At 49.5% G+C, this 25351-nt stretch overlaps 1 protein-coding gene across 1 annotated transcript in view; it reads left to right on the plus strand.

Annotated features, from left to right (window-relative positions):
• Positions 1-17941: 17941 nt before the first annotated feature.
• Positions 17942-25351, plus strand: part of CASC3 (CASC3 exon junction complex subunit) — a 56749-nt gene continuing 49339 nt past the window's right edge. Inside the window, exon 1 of the mRNA XM_075350145.1 lies at positions 17942-18265. Coding sequence (XP_075206260.1) covers positions 18080-18265 — 186 coding nt within the window. The 5' untranslated portion in view covers positions 17942-18079. The remainder of the gene's footprint in view (positions 18266-25351) is intronic.

The following is a 25351-nucleotide window of genomic DNA, read 5'->3' on the forward strand; positions in this document are numbered from 1 at the left end:
CCCACATAATTTTTTTTGGGGGGGGGGGGCAAAAAACTCTTGCATACAGTCCTGGATGGAGTATGCTGAGCCTTGTAGTTCTGCAGCTGTGGTTTGCTGTCTGTCTGTATGGAGGAGAGGAGACAGCAGCTGCAGAACTACAAGGCTCAGCATCCTCCATCCAGGACTGTATGCTGGAGGGAGAGACAGGGGTAGCAGAACTACAAGGCTCAGCATGCTCTATTCACTAGTGTATGCAGGAGAGCAGACAGCAGCTGCAGAACTACAAGGCTCAGCATACTCCATCCAGGACTGTATGCAGGAGTTTTTTGCCCACTAAAAAAATTATGTGGGCTATGCCCCCAACCCCCAGCTGCCTATTTGTACCCGGCTGGGAACTAAAAATATAGGAAAACCCTTTTTTTAATTATTTCATGAATTTCATGAAATAATAATAAAAAAAAAAAACGACATGGGCTTCGCCCCATTTTTGTGTCTAGCCAGGTACAACTAGGCAGCTGGGGATTGGAATCCGCAGCAAAGGTTTGCCCAAGGTTTCTGGGCCCCTCTGCTGCGAATTGCAGTCCGAAGCCGCCCCAGAAAATGGTGCTTTCATAGAAGCGCCATCATCTGGCGCTGTATCCAATTCTTCCAGCTGTCCTGGTGACGGCTGGCTCGCAGGGTAATAATGGGTTAATACTAGCTTTGTTTTACTAGCTAGTATTAAGCCAGAGATTCTTGTCAGGCAAGTTTGACCCGGCCATTAAGAATCTCCAATAATGGGTTAAAAAAAGAGATACCACACAGTGAAAAAATACTTTAATAGAATAAATACACAGACACACTTAGAGACTCCATGTTTATTACTCCCTCTCACTCCTCCACGATCCTGGTCTTCTGTCTTCTTTCTCTTTCAACCCATGCAGCTCTGCTACATCAGACAGCACTGCATGGGAGGAAGACGCTGCTGCTCCCGTGCAGTCTAATCACTCAGTGAGTTAGCAGAGACTGTGGGTTGTAAGCGATGACGTCACCGCTGCCACCGTTGAAATAGTAATCTGACAGGCGGGTTACTATAGCAACGGTGACGTGATTCCCGGTGCCGCCATTCACCGGATGTGGCATCCAGTCCTTGCATGTGGGCTGACTCTGTAAAGAGCGCCGCCATGCAGGAACGAGGAGCCAAGCGTGTGCCCAAGCATCTCGCCGGTACACGGAGATCCTCAAACAAGCACCACGTACCGGAGAGATGCACTGACAGGACCTAGCATAACATCTAGCCATGTGACCAGTCTGTAGCCAATGAGATAATAGACACGTGACTGGTCACCTGCTATGACGACGTCACGGAAGGTCCTATCATCAGTCCTGGTTACTGGGAGGGCGCAGCGATGATCGGAAGGAAAAGCAGCAGGAGACAGAGTGCAGGACGCGTCGCGGGGACCTGTAAGTATAATGGCAATGTTTATTAACTGTATGTGTATTTGTATAATGTGTTTTTATGTGTTTGTGTTTGCCTGCCATTGTTTTCAATGGGGTTCGAAAGTGTTCATCAAACGTTCGCTGAACTGATACACCGTTCGACGAACCAAACTCGAACACTAGGGGGGTGGCTCAACACTAATGAGGAGATTCAGGTTAGGGCCAAGTCTGTGATGCCCAGAGATGAGAGAATTTGTAGTAGAAGGGAGGGGTCTACTGTGTCAAAAAAATATCTGCCCTACACTGTGCCCTAGAATAAATAATGGCCCCTCACTGCACAATATATGACCCACATACTGTCCCTCTTATGGTACATGCCCCCCACACTGCCATCTCCTTTCCATACATAGCCCACTCTTCACACTGTCCTTTACACTGTGTACCCTTACTCTGCCCAGTCTTTATACTGTGCTCTCTCATAACTCACCCCTCCTCGCTATGGTCTCATACTGTACTTCCTCTCCATACCGCTCCACCCGTTACTACCCAATCTCTATTCTGTATCTCCTTACATTTTTCTCATCCCTTACTGTCTCCTCACTAGCTCCTGTGTGTTGATATACTTTTACTCCTCACTCCCTATACCATGTCGCTCTTTATTCTCAAAATTTCTTTCCCGTTTGCTCCCGATACTATGTCCGTGTACATTCCCCCAATCGCTCCACATAATATGTCTGTATACATTCCCCCCTCACTCCCTATACGGTCTGCATACATCCCCCCTCACTGTCTCTCCCCATACATCACCCCTCACCCCCTATACTATGTACATATACATCACCCCTCACCCTCTCTCCCTATACTATGTCTGTATACATCATGCCTCACCATCTCTCCCGATACTATGTTTGTATACATCACCGCTCATCCTCTATCTCCCCATACTGTGTCCAAAGATACTTCCCCCTCCCTATCCTCTCATCACACCATACTGTGTTTACAGACAGTTCCCTCTCTCCTCCATACTGTGTCTATAGCTACTAGCCCCTCCCCACCCTCTGTCCCCCCATAGTGTGTCCACACATAGTTCCCTTTAACCACACTCTCTACCCCATACTGTCTATAGATACTGCCCTCTCCCCTCCCTCTGTCTGCCCATAGTGTGTCCACAGATAGTTCCCTCTCCCCATCCTCTCTCCCCCATACTGTGTCTATAGCTACTACCCCCTCCCCACCCTCTGTCCCCCCATAGTATGTCCACAGATAGTTCTCTCTCCCCACCCTCTCTCCCCAGTACTGTTTCTATAGATACTGCCCCCTCCCCACCCTTCGTCTCCACATAGTGTGTCCACAGATAGTTCCGTCTCCCCACCCCACCCCATTCTGTGTCCATAGATACCTCGCCCCCTCACTGATAATGTTCCTTTTCGGTGGTGTCTTCAGTCCCACACTTGAGCACTTATCACCGACACTCTCTGCCACCTCCGTGCTGCGGCCCTGACTTCCGAGTCAGCAGTGTGATCAGTTGACCTGATCACGTTACAGCCGTCTCTCTGACCCGGAAGTCATCACCGGCAATTCAATTGTCCTCACGTCTTAAAGATATAGCCGGAACTCAGAATAGCCTGCGCTCACTACAGGGGTGACAAGATAAGATGAGACTCAGACCGCTGCATCAGGCGGGCCGATAGCGCCCCCTGACAGCTGCGCCCAGGGCATATGCCTTGCCATCCCCCCCATAGATACGCTTCTGCTCCTGGAGACTGACGTCTGCATAGGTAAGTACATGTAATAGTGTATATGCAGTATATAGTGTATATCAGTGTGTATGTTGGTAGTATATAGTGTGTATGTGAGTAGTATATAGTGTATATCAGTGTGTATGTGGGTAATATATAGTGTATATCAGTGTGTATATAAGTGTGTATATGGTATACAGTGAATGTAATATTGTGCACAGTATACTATGCATGTAATATTGTGTATGTACAGTATACAGTGTGTGTTTTTCTGTAGGGGTATATGATTGCTTGTGGAAAAACTGTATCAGAAGAGAACACCACGCACTAGGGCAGCAGAGGGAAGGTGAGTATAATCATTACATTCTTTTGACTGTGTGCGGCGTTATGTAGCTCATATGTACCAGAATGGGACATATATACAAGGATGAGTGACAAAGATACAAGCATGGGATGGGAAAGCCGGGTGAAAGAGGCTCTTTATCTCAACACCCAGATTTACCATGCTCTTGCTAAACCACTTTCACTCAGCTTTTCGATGCTGTTATATCAAGGGAAAGCTGGGTGCTGAGGTAAAGATGTAGAACAGAGCATGGGAAGGTGCATGCTGAGGACAAGATGGATATCAGAACATAGGTAAGCTGGGTTCTGCTATAAAGAGGGATTTCAGATGGGAAAGCTAGGTGCTGAGGGAATGAGCCAAGTGTCAGCGTCATTATTCTGTAACCTGAGTGTCGGTTTAATTATCCTGTATCCAGAGTGTCGGTGTACGGTAGGAGGGGGGGGGGGGGAGGGCATGTCCAAATTTTGCATTGTGGCCCATCAAACTCTAGATACGCCACTGGTCTAAGTGCTCGTGGTTCTGGGTGCACATTCATACCTCCCAACTTTTAAAGAAGGAAAAGAGGGACAAAGTTTGCGGCGCGCGTAGCGCGCCGCGGCAAATTTTTAGGCCACGCCCCCTAACCACACCCATTTCACAGTCACGCCCATATCCACTCCCCATCCACACCCATTCAGCACAAACACGCAGGCAGCCGGCGGGCCTCCAGCACGGACACGCAGGCAGCCGGCGGGCCTCCAGCACGGACACGCAGGCAGCCGGCGGGCCTCCAGCACGGACACGCAGGCAGCCGGCGGGCCTCCAGCACGGACACGCAGGCAGCCACAGTGAGGCGGCCGGTCGCCTTCACAGACAGGCGGCCGGCCGCCTTCACAGACAGGCGGCGGGCCGCCCGCACAGAGAGGCGGCCAGCCGCCCGCAGAGAGAGGCGGCCGGCCGCCCGCACAATGAGGCGGCGGGCCGCCCGCACAGACAGGCGGCAGGGGGGCGCCCGCACAGACAGGCGGCAGGGGGGCGCCCGCACAGACAGGCGGCAGGGGGGCGCCCGCACAGACAGGCGGCAGGGGGGCGCCCGCACAGACAGGCGGCAGGGGGGCGCCCGCACAGACAGGCGGCAGGGGGGCGCCCGCACAGACAGGCGGCGGGGGGGGCGCCCGCACAGACAGGCGGCAGGGGGGCGCCCGCACAGACAGGCGGCAGGGGGGCGCCCGCACAGACAGGCGGCAGGGGGGCGCCCGCACAGACAGGCGGCAGGGGGGCGCCCGCACAGACAGGCGGCAGGGGGGCGCCCGCACAGACAGGCGGCAGGGGGGCGCCCGCACAGACAGGCGGCAGGGGGGCGCCCGCACAGACAGGCGGCAGGGGGGCGCCCGCACAGACAGGCGGCAGGGGGGCGCCCGCACAGACAGGCGGCAGGGGGGCGCCCGCACAGACAGGCGGCAGGGGGGCGCCCGCACAGACAGGCGGCAGGGGGGCGCCCGCACAGACAGGCGGCAGGGGGTGAGGGGGGAGGGAGGGAAATCAGCGCTGGGGAGATTAGTTTACTGTACCAGCAGCAGCACAGGCAGCGCTCCTCTCTATGCCACGTCTACTAGGATGGTAGGAGGGAAAAGCAGGGAGGCGGAGAGAGAGTGGGTGGGCGGAGCCCGGGAGCCGGCCGTCCCGCCCGTGGCAACGGGACAAACAACGTAAAGCGTGAAAGTCCCGCTGTATCCGGGACGGTTGGGAGGTATGCAGCATGTTAGAATGTGTACATAAGATCCCGCTGGTGGTGGCCGCAGCTTATAGGCCCCAAATCTGGTGACAGGTTCCCTTTAAAGTGAACCTGTCAGGTGCAATATGCACTCAGAGCCAGGAGCAGTTCTGGGTGTATATTGCTAATCCCTGCCTAACCGTCCCTGTATACACTAGCATAGATAAAGAGATCAAGAACAAATATTTTTAAAGATCTTATATCTTATGCTAATGAGCGCGGGGACTAGTCACAAGGGCGTTACTTCACTTGGCTAGTCGGCTCGCATAGCATGTTAGCATGTTATTACGCCCCTGTGTGAGTACTAACACGCTATATGAGCCGACTAGCCAAGTGAAGTAACGCCCTTGGGACTAGTCCCCGCGCTAATTAGCATAAGATATAAGCTCTTTAAAAATACTTTTTCTATAGATGCCTTTATCTATGCTAGTGTATACAGGGACAGTTAGGGAGGGATTAGCAATATACACCCAGAACTGCTCCTGGCTGAGTGCAGATTGCACCTGATAGGTTCCCTTTAAAGGGAACCTGTCACCAGAAATTTAGCAAAAAAAATAAAAGATTCCCCTCTGCAGCTCCTGGGATGAATTCTGGAAAGGTTCCTGTTGCTATTGTGCCCCCTTTGAGACCTAAAATAATACTTTATGAAGTCTTACCTTTTTGTATGCAAATCTGTTTTTATGGTCACGGGGGCGGGCTGCCTGGCGTCCGTTATTCCCCCTCCTGCCGTTGTACGCCGTCCCCCATTGCTCATTTCCATACATGAGGACGCCTTCCTCATGTAACTGTCCTCCTGAAGTTTTGTGCATGCCCAGTGCCACTCTCGCGGGAGTAAGCACTGTGCAAAGTGTGAACGCTTTTGAGGTGATTGCGCAGGCGCGAGATTATGGGCGGCGCTGTGATTGTCATCAGCAGCGTCATCCAAGTACCCGCCCATAATCTCGTGCCCGCGCTTCTCACTCTGCCTCCACCGTTATGTGCAAGCACTGGCCATATGAACCACGTTACCTATTATCATGGGCGCGAGATTATGGGCGGCGCTGTGATTGTCATCAGCAAAGTCATCCAAGTACCTGCCCATAATCTCGTGCAAGCAGTAATAGGTAACATGGTTCATATGGCCTGCACTTGCGCATAACGGTGGAGTCAGAGGGAAAAGTGCGGGCACGAGATTATGGGCGGGTACTTGGTTAACGCTGTTGATGACAATCACAGCGCCGCCCATAATCTCGTGCCTGCGCAATCACCTGAAAAAGCGTTCACATGCGCAAAACTTCGGGAGGACAGTTACATGAGGAAGGCGTTCTTGTGTATGTAAATGAGCAATGGGGGACTGCGTAAAGCGGCAGGAGGGGGAATAACGGACGCCAGACAGCCCGCCCCCGTGACCATAAAAACACATTTGCATACAAAAAGGTAAGACTTCATAAAGTATTTTTGTAGGTCTCAAAGGGGGCACAATAACAACAGGAACCTTTCCAGAATGCAGCCCAGGAGCTGCAGAGGGGAATCTTTTATTTTTATTGTGAAATTTCTGCTGACATGTTCCCTTTAACTGGTAGAGGAGCCAGGATAAAGCAGAGCTGAAGCTGTTGGGAAGCTAGGACCCAGCAGCTCTGCTCCACAGGCAGGAGACCACTGATCGGTAATAGAAGCCTGCAGATGTCACTCTGCATAGGTTATTGCCAGTGCTATCTGCAGGAGAGAGAAGTGCTGATTGCACGGTCTCCTCAGCTTCCTGATTCCCCGCGTGTCTGCAGCAGTGAGAAGCCGCACAGGGGGAGTCAGAGAACAGCTGCAGACAAACGCAGGCTCCGGGACTGGGGGGGGTCGGCTCTGGTGCAGGGGGGGGCTCTGCTGCAGGGGGGGGTCGCTCTGCTGCAGGGGGGTCGCTCTGCTGCAGGGGGTGATTCATACCTCAGCAGCAGTCACAGGAGTAGGTGCTCGCTCGGCTCTGTAATGAATAGTAGAAGGGAGAAACAGCGAGGCGGGGCTACAGTGGGTGGGTGGAGCCGTGACAAACAGCCTCACGGGCGGGACCCGGGATCAAAGGCTCAGAAGAGGGACTGTCCCGCTGTATCCGGGACGGTTGGGAGGTATGCACATTGCACCTGACAGGTTCCCTTTAAAGCTAGTGGTGCAATAAAAAAATATTGAAGGGGTGCTTTAGAGGGAATCTGTAACCAGGTTTTTGCTCCCTCATCTGAGAGCAGCATAATGTGGGGGCAGAGATCCTGATTCCAGCGATGTATGTGTCACTTACTGAGTTGTTTGTTTTTTCTGCTGCAGATCTAGCAGTTATACAGAGCTCATGCCCAGTTGACGTGAGATGAAAAGAAGCAGAGTCCCCACCTGAGTCGGCAGAGATCATTGCCAGGTAGAACAGGCAGGTACGGTAGCTAGTAAGCCACATTAGAAAAAAAAATAGCTACATTTCTGGATCACCCCTTTAAGCGATAAGTTTCTTCATCGTAATATTTTCTTGTTTGTCATTTTAGGAAATGATATCTGTTTATAGTCCAATAAATTAAAAAATAATATTTGAAAGGTATTCTAGGAATCGTGGATATTAGTGCACATATGGTATCTTCACTCCCATGTATACCGTATTTTTCGGTTTATAAGACGCACTTTTCTTCCCAGAAATTTAGGAGGAAAATGAGGGGTGCATCTTATGCAAATGTAGCTTACCGGGAGGTGGAGAATGGGCGTTGTGCTGGCTGTGGTGGGGGTTGCTCTGGCAACGGTGGGGGCAGTGCTGGCTGCGGTGGTGGTTGTGTGGAGAAGGGCGGTGCGGCCTGGAGTTTGGAGTGTGACTGTTTGAGGTTGTGGACAGGTGTCATTTATACTGATAACAATTTCAAACAGGTGCCATTACTACAGGTAATGAGTGGAGGACAGAAGAGCCTCTTAAAGAAGAAGTTACAGGTCTGTGAGAGCCAGAGATCTTGCATGATTTTAGATGTCTAAATACTTACTTTCCACCAGGGGCGTAACTGCCGCGGTTGCAGGACTCGCCATTGCGACCGGGCCCGGCAGGTTAGGGGCCCGTGGCAGCCCTGCAGATTAGCAGCCAGCTCCTCTCTGTGAGAAAGGAGCTGCGCTGTTCTGTCGAAAACCACGCAACCGCTATATGACTTGGTTCCGCAGCAGCTGACACCGGGCCCCCTCCCCCATCATCGCACACAGCAATGGCAAAGCATTGAGCGGCACGCACCGCTAACATGGAGGCCTCGGGGGCTGCATTATACATGGAGGCCTGGGGGGGCTGCATTATATATGGAGGCCTAGGGAGGGCTGCATAATAAACATGAAGGACTCCTTATACATGGACTATAGGGGTGCATTATATATAAAGGTTTATGCGGCTGCATTATATATGCATGGAGGTCTATGGGGCTGCATCATACATGCATGGAGGTCTCTGGGGCTGCATTATACATGGAGGTCTATGGGGCTGCATAATACAAAATGAAGGACACCTTATACATGGAATATAGGGGTGCATTATACATGAAGGAGTATGGGGCTGAATAATACAATATGAAGGTTTAAGGGGCTGCATTGTAATAAATATAGGACTATGTGGGCTACATTATAATATATGGAGGCTACCTTATACTTGGACTATGGGGGTGCTTTAAAAACATGGAGGACTATGTGGTGCAGTATAATATATGGAGAACTACAAAGTGAATAATAATACATGGCGAACTATGGGAAATTCATTATAATAATTGGAGGGCTACTTTATATATATGGAGGACTATGGGGGTGCATATAATATATGGAGGACTATGGAGGTGCATTATAATATATGGATGACTATGTGGTGCAGTATAATACATGGAGAACTATGGGAAATGCATTATAATACATGGAGGACTATGGAGGTACATTCTAATATATGAAGGGTTATGTGGGACCCTTTATATTATATGGAAGACTATGTGGGGGCCATTATAGTATTTGCAGAACTATGTACGAGGGGGTGACAAAGATACAAGCAAGGGATGGGAATGTTTTGTGCTGAGGGAAAAAGGCTCTCTCAGCACCCAGCTTTCCCATGCTCTGCTATGCATCTTCTCTCAGCACCCAGCTTTCCCATGCTCTGATATGGGAAAGCTGGGTGCTGAGGGAAAGTTGTATAGCAGAGCATGGGGAAGCTGGGTGCCGTGGACAAGATGGATATCAGAACATAGGAAAGCTGGGTGCTGATAGAGGGATTTCAGATCATGGGAAATCTGGGTGCTGTTGGTAAGAGACAAGTGTCAGCGTGATTATCCCGTACCCCAAGTGTAAAGGGGGCTTTACACGCTACGATATCGTTAATGTTTTATCGTCGGGGTCACATAGTTAGTGACGCACATCCGGCGTCATTAACGGTATCGCAGCGTGTAACACTTACCAGCGACCTTAAACGTCCTCCAAAGTGGTGAAAATCGTTCACCAAGGAGAGGTGTTCCTAAAACCAAAAATTGTTAATGGTTGTTTATAGATGTTGTTCCTTGTTCCTGCAGCAGCATACATTGCTGTGTGTGACACCGCAGGAGCGAGGAACCTCACCTTACCTGCGTCCACCGGCAATGAGGAAGGAAGGAGGTGGGTGGGATGTTAGTCCCGCTCATCTCCGCCCCTCTGCTTTGATTGGCCGGCCGCTTAGTGACGTCGCCGTGACGCAGAACGCACCTCCCCCTTGAGGGAGGGATTGTTCGGCAGTCACAGCGACGACGACGACCAGGTAAGTGCGTGTGACGCTGCCATAGCGATAATGTTCGATGCGGCAGCGATCACATGATATCGCATGTGCGACGGGGGCAGGTGCTTTTGCGTATGATATCGCTAGCAATTGCTAGAAATATCGTAGCGTGTAAAGCCCGCTTTAGTGTCATTATTCTGTACCCCAAGTGTCGGTGTACGTGGATGGGGGGGGGCCCAGGTCCAAAGTTTGCACCAGGGCCCATTAAACTCTAGTTACGCCACTGCTGGAACCCCAGTAAAGTCAATAATGCTGGACAATAAACAATACGTGTGGGGTTAGCCCCCAGTCATTGTTATGTGTGGCCCTTCTCATTTTGCTGGTCTCCATATACAGCACAGAGACCTTTCTAAAGATCTTTTTACACCTAGGTCTGCGAAGGAGACAAGGAGGCATCCACTATATATAGAGGAGAGAAGGTTTAATCATAATCACAGATGCTGATTCTTTACTGTAAGAGCAGTGAGACTATGGAACTCTCTTGCCACATGATGTTGTATTGGTTGATTCATAACTAAAATTTATGAGAGGCCTCGATGCCTTTCTTGAAAAATATAATATGATATTACCGGTTATGTGCAATGGACTCTGTGATTGGGTGTTGATCCAGGGAACTAGTCTGATTCCCATGCAGGCCGCAAGAGGCAAGGAAGAGAACGCCGAGAGAACGGAGGACAGGTGAGGAGAATGTGTAAGGAGAATGTGTGTGTTTGTTTAATGGCACAATAGGGGACCAGGATGGGACCTTGTTAGTGTGTGTGTGTGTGTGTGTGTGTGTGTGTGTAGAATGACACAATAGAGGACTAGGATGGGACATTGCTAGTGTGTGTGTAGAATGGCACAATAGGGGACCAGAATGTGACATTGCGTGTGTGTGTGTGTGTGTGTGTGTGTGTAGAATGGCACAGTAGGGGACCAGAATGAGACATTGCAACAAGAAGAGGATCAGTAAAGGGCACATTACTACAAGAAGAGAACCTGCATGGGCGCATTAGTAAAAGGGGACATAGACGGGCACATAACTACAGAATGGGGACAAAGGTGGGGCACATTCGTAAAAGGGGACAAAATTGGGCACATTACTACAGGATGGGGCACTTACTACAGGATGGGAACAAGTATGGGGCACATTACTACAGGATGTGGTCAAGGAGGGGACACATTACTAGAGGATGGGGCAGATTACTATAGGATGGTGAGAAGGATGGGGCAAATTTGTAAAAGGGGACAAGGATGGGCACATTACTACAGGATGGGCACAAGGATGGGTACATTACTATAGAATGGGGATAAAAATTGGAACATTACTTCAAGAAGGGGAATAGGATGGGGGACATTACTAAACGATGTTGGCCAAAATTACTATACGGTGCAATTGTAAAACTATATTACTTACAAGAAAGGGATAAAATGTAAACAAAAATAAACTACTTACGGGTACTTCTCACATAGCGAGATCGCTGCTGAGTCACGGTTTTTGGGACGCACCAGTGACCTCATTAGCGATCTTGCTGTGTGTGACACTGAGCATTTGGCCCCTGGTGTGAAATCGCTGCTCGTTACACACACTGCTCTGGTTCATTTTTTGGACGTTGCTCTCCCACTGTGCAGCACACATCGCTGTGTTTGAGAGCGAGAGAGCAACGATCTGAATGTGCAGGCAGCCGGCTTCTGGCAGCCTGCGGTAAGCTGTAACCAAGGTAAATATCTTTATCAATCTTTTATCTGTGACCAAGGTGAAGTGCTTTGCTTGGTTACCCGATATTTACCTTGGTTACTAGCGTTCGCCGCTCTCAGGCTGCCAGTGCCGGCTCCCTGCACACGTAGCCAGAGTACACATCGGGTAAATAAGCAAAGCGGTTTGCTTATTAACCCGATGTGTACTCTGTCTACGAGTGCAGGGAGTCAGCGCTAAGCGGTGTGCGCTGGTAACCAAGGAAAATATCGGGTAACCAAGCGCTTGGTTACCCGATATTTACCTTAGTTACCAAGCGCAGCATCGCTTCCATGCGTCACTGGGGGCTGGTCACTGGTGATATCTGCCTGATTGACAGCTCACCAGCGACCATGTAGCGATGCACCAGCGATCCTGACCAGGGCAGATCGCTGGTGGAATCGCTGGAGCATCGCTAAAGTGTGACGGTACCCTTAGCTGAACAGTCAGTCCCAGATCACTGCCAGTTGTAGGATTTGCTCATCAGTGCATGTTGGCCTTGTTTATCTGTGCTCTGTGTTTTGATCTATTACTGCCAGACCTTGGACCTCCTCTGACCATCCATTTGCTTTGCCTCTTTGCTTTGCTTGACTATCCTCCTGCTATTTTAGCCCCAAACCGTAACATATGCCGTTGTCTTTTCCCTTAGTTCTTGATGTGCTCTCTTGGTATCCGACCCCTGAAGGTTTGACTACCCTTCCTTTCGGCTCGTTTGTGGGTAGTGAATAGCGTCACAACAAAGACATTACAAGGTATCACAACTACAAAATTTTAATTTTGTTTCTCTCACTGAGAGCAATCAATCAAAAACATAACACATGTAAAACCTACACCCAAGTCTGTTATAGGCTCTTCAAGTTAGACACATTGGGCCAGATTGATGAACACCATCATTGTCTTGATGAGGAGATATACTGATGTATACCATTTCATAAATCAGAAGCTTCAGATGAATGCCTTAAAACCGCTTGACACGCTGCGACATCGCTCAAGCGATCTCGTTGGGGTCACGGAATTTGTGACGCACATCCGGTCGCTTTAGTGATGTCGTTGCGTGTGACACCTATGAGCGATTTTGAATCGTCACAAAAACGGTCAAAATCGCTCATCGGTGACATGCCCCCCTATTCTCGAATATCGCTGCTGCTCAGTGTACGAAGTAGTTTGTCGTTCCTGCGACAGCACACATCGCTGTGTGTGACACCGCAGGAACGAGGAACCTCACCTTACCTGCGGCCGGCCGCAGTGAGGAAGGAAGGAGGTGGCCGGGATGTAACGTCCCGCTCATCTCCGCCCCTCCGCTTCTATTGGGTGGCGGTTCGGTGACGCTGCTGTGACGTCTCTGTGACACTGAACGAACCGCCCCCCTTAGAAAGGAGGCGGTTCGCCGGTCACAGCGACGTTGCAGAGCAGGTATGTGCGTGTGACGCTGCCGTAGCGATAATGTTCGCAATGGCAGTGATCACACGATATCGCATGTACGATGGGGGCGGGTGCTATCACGCTCGACATCGCTAGCAATTGCTAGCGATGTTGTATCGTGTAAAGCGGCCTTTACACCTCTGAGTGCCTGGCCAGTCTTTGCTGGAGTACCGTAGGATTTGTAGTTTAGCGAAGGCCACCGCTTGTAATAAACTTAACAAGCAGCAGTCTCCACATCCCCCGACCCACTGCAGTTCTACCCACTTTGTCAGAGTGGAGCGAAAATGCCATGAGAATGCCAAAAGTCACATGTTAGCATAGACTCAAAATGTGGCAAAAACTATGTGACTTTTAAAAAACTTTTAACCCCAAAATACTAAGCTTTGATAAATCTGGTGCTTTATAGCATATGATTCAGGCGTTAGGGCAGGTCCCACACAACACATGTTTATAAAAGCCATGCCCACCTGATGGGGTAAGGGCATACTGGACGGCTACCAGCATTTGCCCCCACTTGAGCTTGCATTGTGGGACAATATCCATACTCAGGTTACCATGCAATGGCCAGTATTTAGCACCAGAAGTAGGGAAACTTATTCCAAAGATTCTGTGGTAGGATCCAATCCCATTTTGCCAGCTTAATATCCACTACAAGACTCATCTGAAGCATTGTGAAAATGCATTAAATGTACGAGTCTCAATATAGGCTCAATGCAAGGTTGTCCTATCTTAGGGTACTTTCACACATCCGGATTTTTGCTCTGCGGCACAATACGGCGTTCTGCAGAAAAAAACGCAACCGGCTTTTGTAACGCCGGTTGCGGTTTTTTTTTGCATAGACTTACATTAGTGCCGTATTGTGCCGCAGGGGCTTGCGTTCGTTCCGGTTTTGGCCGCATGCGGCAGATTTAGCCGATGCCGCGGCCGGATCGAACGTTCCCTGCAACGTTTTTTGCTCCGGCAAAAAACACCGCATCGCGCCGCATCCGGCCGCTGCGGCGCATTTTTCAATGCATACCTATGGAGGCCGGATGCGGCGCGATGCGGAAAAAAACGCATCCGCTCGCCGCATGCGGTTTTTTCCACTGCGCATGCTCAGTAGCATGCCGCAACCGGAAAAAAACGGACGGGCCGCATGTAAAAGCTTATGCAAAGGATGCGGTGTTTTCGCCGCATCCGTTGCATAGTTTTCACAGCCGGATTGAGCCGCAGTGCTCAAACCGGATGTGTGAAAGTAGCCTTAGTGCTAGTGTAATGCCAGCTCAGATCCTGAGAAAATGGTACCATAAACACTGCTGGAAGCAGATCCTACTTTTGAAGGGTGGATGATAGGGGCTAATAGTCTTTAATGTGATCGCAGATGCTGCATATCACTGCATGCGTCCAGTACTCCATTCCCTGTGATGCTTCATGGTCACATGATTTGGTGCCGAAATTGTGCAGTCATTGAGCACCATGGAGGGCAGAGTCACATGCAGCAATACACAGGGTCTGCGATCACCCTAAGCGTATGCTCACACAGATTATCCTTGTGAAAAAACTCAGTGTGAACATATCCAAAAAGAGAGTTCATCACCATCCTTCTACATGTTCTGATTAGCCGCATGGGGCCAGAATACATACGGGTTCATGCAAATGGCAGAGTCTTATATATGTACAGAGCCAGTATGGCACTTTTCTATAGCACCTTTTTCCCACTCCCGTGCCCCTACACGCCCTCCCACCCTTGCTTCCATTTGATTAATTATAAAAGTAACACATTAATAGGGATGATCGAATACCTTAAATATTCGGCTTCGCAAATATTTTCCGAATGGGTCGCCGCTATGGAAATATTCGATGTGCAATGTAAGTCTATTGGAAGCCCGAATAGTTCCGAATAGTTGTTATTCGGGTTTCTCATAGACTTACATTGCGCATCAAATATTAGCGAATAGTCGAATAGCGGCGACCTATTCAGAAAATATTTGCGAAGCCGAATATTTAAAGTATTCGATCATCCCTACACATTAGGCGTTATACTAGGAAAAGGTCCCATAAACTGTTCATACCGTATATGCAGATTTCTGAGGAACTCACAACACACCCAGCTTTCTTATACCAAATGACTTCTTCTGTAGAGCAGATAACCAGCCATGACCACTGCCGTAGTGATGGATCGCTCGTGACCGATCCGGTACAAAAAGCAGGCATCCAAGTGAGAACCGCTTGCAGTCTCGGAATGGCTCTCATTGGGGGTAAAAAGAACGCATTCAGATACCAATGAAGCCGAAAGCAAGTACAGCCGCCCTAGAAAATACTGTTAATGGCTGGATGAGGTTTCAAACTCATTAGACTACATGGAGTTCATCTGCAAGTGATCACCTATTAATTAGGGATTTGTTTGGCATCCAAAAAAGCTGGCCCTTTTTCGTGAGCGGAGCCAAATAATCCAGATCACCAAACAGAGCAGGACTGCCCATTATTAACTGCCTGCAACTATCAACCAGCATGATTCAAAGGAAAATGGAGCAATTTGTCATCCTGGTCGGATGCTTCACATTGATCACAGTGTTTTGCACTACCAGCTTCAAGTAATAAAAGATATTTCCATTATCATTCAATCGATGAACTGGATAACACATTTCAGGATACCAACCCCTTCATGAGACTTAATACATTTACAGGACACTCAGGACATAAAGGCATGCTCCAGGCATATCCACTGATCACCTATCCTTCCAACAGGTCACCAACATCAGATCGGTGGGGGACCTCTAGAGATCAGCTACTAACAGCTCTGGCTATTTTTTATTGAGTCCAATGGGCTCCAATGCATGATTTGGACCTAGCCCTCCACACTCCCCCCCGCATGCTGATCAGAAATATGTTGTTGTCAGCCTTGTAGCATTCTAAATTCTAGAAAACATACATGTTACCCCACCCCCTTCCTCCATTATGTAGTAATGTCCCTTTACTACTATCCCCCATCTTGGGCCCCTTCCAGGTATATATGTCCCCCATTCTGGTATATTCATCCCCCATCCTGATATTTATAGCCCTCGTCCTGACATATGTATGAGCCCTTGTAGCATTCTAAATTCTATAAAGACATATGTGTTACCCGCTGCCCAATTATGTAGTAATGTTCCCCATCCTGGGCCTCTTCTGGGTTTATGTCTCCCATTCTGGTATTTATATCCCTCATACTGACAGATGTATGAGCCCTTGTAGCATTCTAAATTCTGTAAAGACATATGTGTTACCCGCTCCCCCATTATGTAGTAATGTTCCCCATCCTGGGCCTCTTCCAGGTAAATATGTCTCCCATACTGGTATTTACGCCCCCATCCTAGTATATATTTCCTCCATCCTAGTATATACGTCCCCCATCCTGGTATATACGTCCCCCATCCTGGTATATACGTCCCCCATCCTCTTATATACGTCCCCCATCCTCTTATATACGTCCCCCATCCTCTTATATACGTCCCCCATCCTCTTATATACGTCCCCCATCCTCTTATATACGTCCCCCATCCTGGTATATACGTCCCCCATCCTGGTATATATGTCCCCCATCCTGGTATATATGTCCCCCATCCTGGTATATATGTCCCCCATCCTGGTATATATGTCCCCCATCCTGGTATATATGTCCCCCATCCTGGTATATATGTCCCCCATCCTGGTATATATGTCCCTCATCCTGGTATATATGTCACCCATCCTGGGCCCCTCCCTGGTACATATCTCCCCAATTCTGCAGTTGTTATTTAAGGCATAAAAACCCGCCTTCCTCTAACCTTCCCCTGCTCCAATGCTTCTGTAGAAGGTGCAGAGGCCGGCTGCTGACATCTTCGTGTCTGCTATGGGCAACGCATAACATTACTGCTATTTTCCTTGACTGACATGCCAGCGGTGCTATGTATTGTGGCGCAGGGACCTGGCAGGTTTGTCTGGCGCAATGCATTTCCGCTCAATGTGCGTCCAGAACACCCAGTCAGCTGAAATATTTGCTGGTATCAGCATGGGTCAGGTTACTTCCCCAGACCAGTTGGTCCTTACGTACATAAACAGTCTGCAGAACTTCTGGTCATGTTCAATGTGCCTAATGAAGCAGGGAAGTGTCCATCAGGCATCAAAGGCGCACTGATGGGGCCGAAATTAGATTGTGACTAGTCAAGGTCCTAATTAGCATAGGGACAGCAAGGTTTATGTCTTTTTTAACATTTATATTAGTGAATAGTGTTATACAGGGCTTGGGCGTACAGATGAGAATGCTGCTGGTTTGGAGGACATATTGGACCTGAAAGAAGGACAAGGAAAAGAAAACACTACACTTCGGTATCGTCCTCATCACACTGACCTGAAGAATCAGGCTTCATTGTCATTTTCACCATAGACCGAATGGGTAACAAGCGAACACAAAAAACCTATGGTGGAATTACATTTTTTCACTATTTTACCCCCTTGGGAATTGTTCCCTCTTTGCAGTATTGCATGCTGCTCTCTGCTCTACCAGCTCCATCATTCCAGGACGGCTATCCCGTCACTACACTGCCGGTGGCTGCAGACTCTCCTGAGGGAAAGCTGGGAGCTGGAGTTTTTTAAAAAAAATTCTGCAAAATGGCGTCACTAACGTGCTTACGCATAGCAACCTGGGCCATTACCATAGCAACACTAACAAAAGATAAAATAAGATGGAAGCCCCTCACCACCCGCACCTCAGCTAACCCGCCACAGCGTGACGTAATCGCTACCCACAGTCCCACACGACTGCATTCCTGCAAAGCAATATGGGAGAACGATGCTGAGATATCACGAGATATGTCATCTCGCACTGCATTGCACGCCGGGAAATGTAGTATTTTTCCTTTCCTTGCGGATGGAACGTTCAGTGGAGCGCACTGCGCACCGGGAAATGTAGTTCTCCTACAGCAACCCCGCGGATTCTCTCTTTACCGACATGGCGGACAGGAGGCGTCGGAGGAGACGTGCGTCCCAGGATAGTGAGGAGGAGGAGGAAGAAGAGGAGTCCGGGAGTGACAAAGTAGTCACCGCAGAGCGGCCTGGGCAGCCCAGCAGAACCGAAGGCCGGGAAGTGGGCACCAGGAGAGGGGAGGCGGCCAGAGATGGGAAGGAGTCTGAGTGTGTGAGTATTGCAGGCCGGGGGGAGAGGAGGCACTGCACAGCTGTGTGTACAGTATACTGTGCACATTCTATATAGTATAGCCTGGGGAATGATGAGCCATGGCACTGCAGTGTGTGTGTGTGTGTGTGTGTGTATGTATGTGTATGTATATAGATAGATATAGATTATATATGTGTGTGTATGTATATGTATATAGATAGATATAGATTATATGTGTGTGTGTGCGTGTATATAATATATATACAATCTCATAGCAGGCCAGCGGAGCTGTGTGTGTATATATATATATATAATTTCTATATGTGTTCAGTGGTGTAACTAGAGCTCGATGGGCAAAGTTCAGACCTGTGCCCCCCCTCTCCACGTACACCGACACTTGGGGTACAGGATAATGACGCTGACACTTGGCTCTTACCCTCAGCACCCAGATTTCCCATGATCTGAAATCCCTCTATCAGCACCCAGCTTTCCTATGTTCTGATGTGCATCTTGTCCTCGGCACCCAGCTTCCCCATGCTCTGCTATACATCTTTGCCTCAGCACCCAGCTTTCCCATACCAGAGCATGAGAAAGCTGGGTGCTGAGACATGATGTATAGCAGAGCATGGGGAAGCTGGGTGCTGAGGGAAAGAGCCTTTTTCTCTCAGCATAAAACGTTCCCATCCCCTGATTGTATCTTTGTACTCCCTTGTATATAGTTCATCAAATACTATAATGGCCCCCACATAGCCTTCCAAGTAGTATAAGGGGCCCCACATAACCCTTCATATATTAGAACGCAACTCCATAGTCCTTCATGTATTAAAATGCATTTCCTGTAGTTCTCCATGTATTATAATTAACCCCATAGTTCTCCATATATTATACTGCACCACATAGTCCTCCATGTTTTATAATGCACCCCCATTGTCCATGTATAAGGTAAGCTCCATAGTCCTCCATATAGTATAATGTAGCCCCCATAGTCCTATATGTATTATAATGCTGTCCTATAAACCTTCATATTGTATTATGCAGCCCCATACTCCTCCATATATAATGCACCCCTAGTTCATGTATAAGGTGTCCTTCATGTTGTGACCTCCATGTATAATGAAACCCCTATAGTTCTTGTATAAGGTGTCCTTCATGTTTACTATGCAGCCCCTTAGACCTCCATATAATAATGCAGCACCCCCAGGCCTCCATGTATATTAATGCAACCAGCCCCCCCAGGCCTCCATGTATAATAATGCAGCCAGCCCCCCCCCGGCCTCCATGTATAATAATGCAGCCAGCCCCCCCCCCCGGCCTCCATGTATAATAATGCAGCCAGCCCCCCCACCAGGCCTCCATGTATAATAATGCAGCCAGCCCCCCCCCCCCCCGGCCTCCATGTATAATAATGCAGCCAGCCCCCCCCAGGCCTCCATGTATAATAATGCAGCCAGCCCTCCATGTGTAATAATGCAGCCAGCTTGCCCAAGGCTCCATGTGTAATAATGCAGCCAGCTTCCCCAGGCCTCCATGTGTAATAATGCAGCCAGCCCCCCCCCCAGGCCTCCATGTGTAATAATGCAGCCAGCCCCCCCCCCCCAGGCCTCCATGTGTAATAATGCAGCCAGCCCCCCCCCCCCCAGGCCTCCATGTGTAATAATGCAGCCAGCCCCCCCCCAGGCCTCCATGTGTAATAATGCAGCCAGCCCCCCCCCAGGCCTCCATGTGTAATAATGCAGCCAGCCCCCCCCCAGGCCTCCATGTGTAATAATGCAGCCAGCCCCCCCCCCCCAGGCCTCCATGTGTAATAATGCAGCCAGCCCCCCCCCCCCCAGGCCTCCATGTGTAATAATGCAGCCAGCCCCCCCCCCCCAGGCCTCCATGTGTAATAATGCAGCCAGCCCCCCCCCCAGGCCTCCATGTGTAATAATGCAGCCAGCCCCCCCCCCCAGGCCTCCATGTGTAATAACGCAGCCAGCCCCCCCCCCCCCAGGCCTCCATGTGTAATAATGCAGCCAGCCCCCCCCCCCCAGGCCTCCATATGTAATAATGCAGCCAGCACCCCCAGGCCTCCGTGTGTAATAATGCAGCCAGTCTCCCCCCCCCCCCCCCCCAGGCCTCCATATGTAATAATGCAGCCAGCACCCCCAGGCCTCCGTGTGTAATAATGCATCCAGTCTCCCCAGGCCTCCGTGTGTAATAATGCATCCAGTCTCCCCAGGCCTCCGTGTGTAATAATGCAGCCAGCCTCCCCAGGCCTCCGTGTGTAATAATGCAGCCAGCCTCGCCAGGCCTCCGTGTGTAATAATGCAGCCAGCCCCCACAGGTCTCCGTGTGTAATAATGCAGCCAGCCTCCCCAGGCCTCCGCGTGTAATAATGCAGCCAGCCCCCACAGCTCTCCGTGTGTAATAATGCAGCCAGCCTCCCCAGGCCTCCGTGTGTAATAATGCAGCCAGCCCCCACAGGTCTCCGTGTGTAATAATGCAGCCAGCCCCCACAGGTCTCCGTGTGTAATAATGCAGCCAGCCCCCACAGGTCTTCGTGTGTAATAATGCAGCCAGCCTCCCCAGGCCTCCGTGTGTAATAATGCAGCCAGCCCCCACAGGTCTCCGTGTGTAATAATGCAGCCAGCCTCCTCTGGCCGCTGTGTACTCACTAATTTATATTTTAAAAAAAAAAAACAAGTACTCGCCTCTCTCCTCGTTCCACCGCTGCTCGTCCTCACCTCTGTCCTTGTTCCCACGCTGGTCTGGTCAGCGTCCTCCCATCCTACGCTCTGTGCACTCAGCACAGTAGTCGCAGAGGAGTGACGTCCACCGCTCAGGCACAGGAGGAAGCTGATGAAGCATAGAGCGGCGCCGGCCGCTCTATGCTTTATCATTGCTGTGCACGATGACTGGGGAGGGTGCCCCGATGCCACCGCTGACACCATGCAGGGTGGCCCGGTGTCAGCGACGGCAGCGGTTCATATAGTGGCCTCGTTATCTGTGACAGATTAGCGCAGCACCTCTCTCACAGAAAGGAGCTGGCTGCTGATCTGCAGGGCAGGCCCCTAACCTGCCGGGCCCGGTCGCAATGGTGACCGCTGCGACCGCGGTAGTTACGCCCCTGGATGTGTGTATACAGTGTAAGAAATAGTTGAATAGATACGGCATCAGTTCTTCACAAAAGCATTCCTTGAATCATTAAAATCTAACAAAAATGTGAATGTGACGAGCCCAGCTCCAGGGCCGGGGGGTACTCGTTACCGGGCTGGACTAGTCCGGTGATGTCACGGTGGCGTGGCCTGGTTCTGTGACCCTGTCAGTGTCTTTCAATAGTAAAGGAGTGATGATTATGATGATGGGAGTTGTAGTTAAAAGTAAAGGTTCGTGACGCCACCTGTGGTTCTGCGGCTATGTGGGCCGCCGCTGCGCTGTGTATTCCCTGGGGCAGATGATGACGGCGCAGCTGAGGTGATTTTTGCTCCCCACAGGTGGAGCAGGACCCCGGGGCAACTGTTGGAGAATCTATTTTTGGGCAACTAACTGGTGGGCTTCAGGGTGCAGGGCCAGGAATGTGGACAATAACAGACGACTGCAGTTTTGTTACCTTTCACTTTACTTGGTAAACGGTGAGGAAGTCCTGGGAGACTGGTACAGGTGGTGATGGTGGTGGTCCAAATAGCCTGGAAGCAGTCAGGGAAGCCTCCGTGGCCAGGTGGGTGTGAGGCCTACCCGCTACGCTCTCTCCTGGTTTTCAGGGCCACCGCTGCGTTAGCTAGGCTAAGGCCCTGTCCTCTGTCACTTGTGGTACTTCTCTCACCCGTATGGCAGGCTGCACGGGCCGTCGCAGGTACTGTTTTACTGACAGTAACTCCCGGTCCCTGATCTGCGGCTTTGCCTTCAGGTGGTCTGTGGGAGCCAGGAGACTTGTAATCCTCCTGCCATCCGGATTTAGCTACCGGTGCTCGAGTACCCGAGCAGCCATGGACTCCGGTGTTCGGTTTCTAGCGTGCCCTTCTGGGGTGAGCTGGCTTAGCTCCACTCCCCAGAGTCTTCCTCCTTTTTGCCTCTTTGTCAGACTCAGTTCCCCTAGGCCGAGCTTCTCTCTGCTCCCTGACCTCAGCAAAAACTGGTCTGCTCTCCTCAGACTCCTGGCTCCAACTCCTCTCTCTCCAACGGTCAACTCCCAACTGTCACTCTTCTAACTCCTCCCCCAGGTCAGAGCTTCTGGGAAGCTCCCCAGAACACCAGGTTTAGAGCTCCCTCTGCTGGCCCGGAGAAGGAACTGTGTAGAGTGTAGGTACTTACTGACCAAGGGACCCCTCCCTTGCTTCCAGGCTTAGAATTAACCCCTCTGTGGGGGCAACACTACTGTGACAACCAGGCCACTGGGGTACCACAAATGCATACTCTGAGCCTTAGGCTCTGTTGGTGCTTTTCGGATCTCAGTCCTTACTTATACGCCTATGAATAAGGACTGAGGTCCGGAACGCGCCAGTTGGAGCCTAAGGGTGGTTGGTGGCGGCAGAGATGAGCCATGGCACAGGTGGGTGTTTGTATATGTGTGTGTGTGTATATATGTATGTATGTGTATATATAATTTTATATATATATATATATATCTCGTCATATATTGTCCGTGCACGGGGGCCCCCATCTGTCAGTGTCCGCGTATGTGTATATACAGTTTGTGTGTGTGTGTGTGTATATCTATCTATTTATCTCGGCTGCAGCCACTATATTCCCTGCACTCACTATTTGCTCCTGACTGTGGCTACTATTGCACCATCCAGTTTTCTATACCTGTTGCATCAGCCCTGGGAAGATCTGGTTACCATTAGTGCCATACACTGGTCTTGCACATCGGATGACCTTTGCGCAGCCTGGTGCATTGCTTGGAGGCATGTCAGCAGTGCAGGCAGACTAGTATCCAAAAACACGTGGCTCCCCAGAAGATTGCTATAGATCTGTCTGATATTTTGGTGCTCACTCCTGACCAACATGTTAGTGCAGTGAAGTTAGTGAACAAGTTAGTGAAGGTAAAGATATACATCTCTTGACAATATGTGCTAGATTACTTGTATAGGTTCAACTGTTATTCTGACTACTGGTTGCTCCTTTTTTCAGCTCCCTTATGACCATATCCCCTGAGTAGTAAGCGAATTATGAAACGCGTTGGGAGGTCCTGGAGCATATAAGGTCAGATGGTGGCCAATTGTGGGGTAATGTGAGGCAAAAAAATTGGCTCCCCCCTCTTTACATTGGACCACCTTATCTTTCTTTGTTATATCAAGATTTAGCAAGTATTGTCTATATGACCCTGCTGAACACTGGTTATTGTGATTGACAGCCTTTCTAGTGTTGTCTTTACTTTTCATCACCACAGAGGGAGGAAATCATTGGTTCTTTCCCGCTTAAATGTGGAGTTTTGTCCTGAATAGGGAATATCAGGAGCCTGCAAAAAATTGCTCCTTTTTAATAGGTTGGTTCTACAACCATTTATGTTGTGTGGTTTGTTACTCTTTTAATCAGTATATTAAAGGTTACATTTTAAATTGTTACCTCATTTATTCACACTTTGCTCGGCTGTTTTACTTTACCAACATGTTAGTGCCCCCACATGACAGCTGATGAGTCTTATCTTGGTGTATAATCTGTTGGATGTTTCCTTGTATAATTTAGAAATGCGTTGTACCACTTGAGATTGGAATGTGTGCCCCATCACATCTGCAGGTCACAGTTGGCACTGTGGCACAATTTTTTTTTAATCAAGGACTGCCCTGCACTTAGTTGGTGACCAAGATCAGAAATAATGACTCTGAATGGGGTCACATTGTGGCCTAGCTGCTGCACAAACACGGATCTGGTCGCAGGTCGACTGCATCTTTTCCTGCATTAGGTGATTTTCTGGCCGTACAGGGACATGATCTGATCATACCACGTCTCCTGGGCTGGAGAGTTCACTAGAGAGTATTAGACATTACAGGACAGGATCATAGCTGATTCTTTTTGTGAGGTAAAACATTTCCCTGCATACTTTTAAAAATATTCTACATGAAAGAATCAACTGCGATTCCCGTGCTGTAATGTCTGTATACTTTTTCACTTCCTCCCCTGCCCAGGAGCTGTGGTATGATCAGACCATGTCCCTGTACGGTCAGACACGGCCATTACACAGTACATAGCAGGGGCACATATATAAGATTATCTCAACACAGGAACATTTTCTTTTTAACTCATCCAGTTGTGGGGATTATTATTATTCTAAGAACAATTGATTAAAATCAACTTTAATTTTAACTTTATTCTTGTGGAAACCCCTTTTAAGTAGAAAAATGATGGCAAATCCTGACAAATGAGTGCACTCAGCAAAACAGCAATGCCCCGATCACTTATATTAGAGTATTTGCTACTTGCCCACTGTTCACACAGATGACTATGGCTAGTTATTTCTCTAAATTACTATTGTTTTGATGGGAATAGATTGGGATTTTGGTTTCATTCCACGGTCATTCCTGTGCCAATAGGTCACCTATCAAGGTGTGTAACTGTCTTGTGTGCCCTGTGCCAACAGGATTCTGAATATTCCTTTCTGCCAGCACATCCAAAATAACATGTATTGCGCTTTGATTACATTGTAAAGCAAAGTTAGTTATTCATTATGAATACTTAAAGGGGTTTTCCACTTCGGTCTTTACATCCGTCAGGCTATACATATTGGCTTGTGACAGATGCTGTCCGTGACTGGTCTTATTGATCATCAGCCACACTTACAAGCAGCTCCTATGAAGCCCTATGAAGGGGTGCTTGAAAAGTAATAAGCCAGCAGGAGAGCGGACTACTGGTGCACATTGTAAGAAGAGTAGCCAGTGTGCAGAGGACATTGCCACCCCCGCAAATAATGTCACTTGTTGGAGCAGCGCTGATTTCTGCAAAACTGCGTATGTCTTAGGCTAGGTTAACACTTCCGTTAAATTGTATCAGTCACAATCTGGTCTGGTAAACAACGGAATCCGTTTGGCGGATTCCGTTGTTCCCATAGACTTGTATGAGCGGCGGATTGTGACTGATGATGCTGCGTTGCACCTTCCGCCTGACTGATCAGTCGTGGAACGACTGACCGCG

The sequence above is a fragment of the Anomaloglossus baeobatrachus genome, chromosome 5, assembly GCF_048569485.1.
Source record: "Anomaloglossus baeobatrachus isolate aAnoBae1 chromosome 5, aAnoBae1.hap1, whole genome shotgun sequence".
Taxonomy (NCBI): domain Eukaryota; kingdom Metazoa; phylum Chordata; class Amphibia; order Anura; family Aromobatidae; genus Anomaloglossus; species Anomaloglossus baeobatrachus.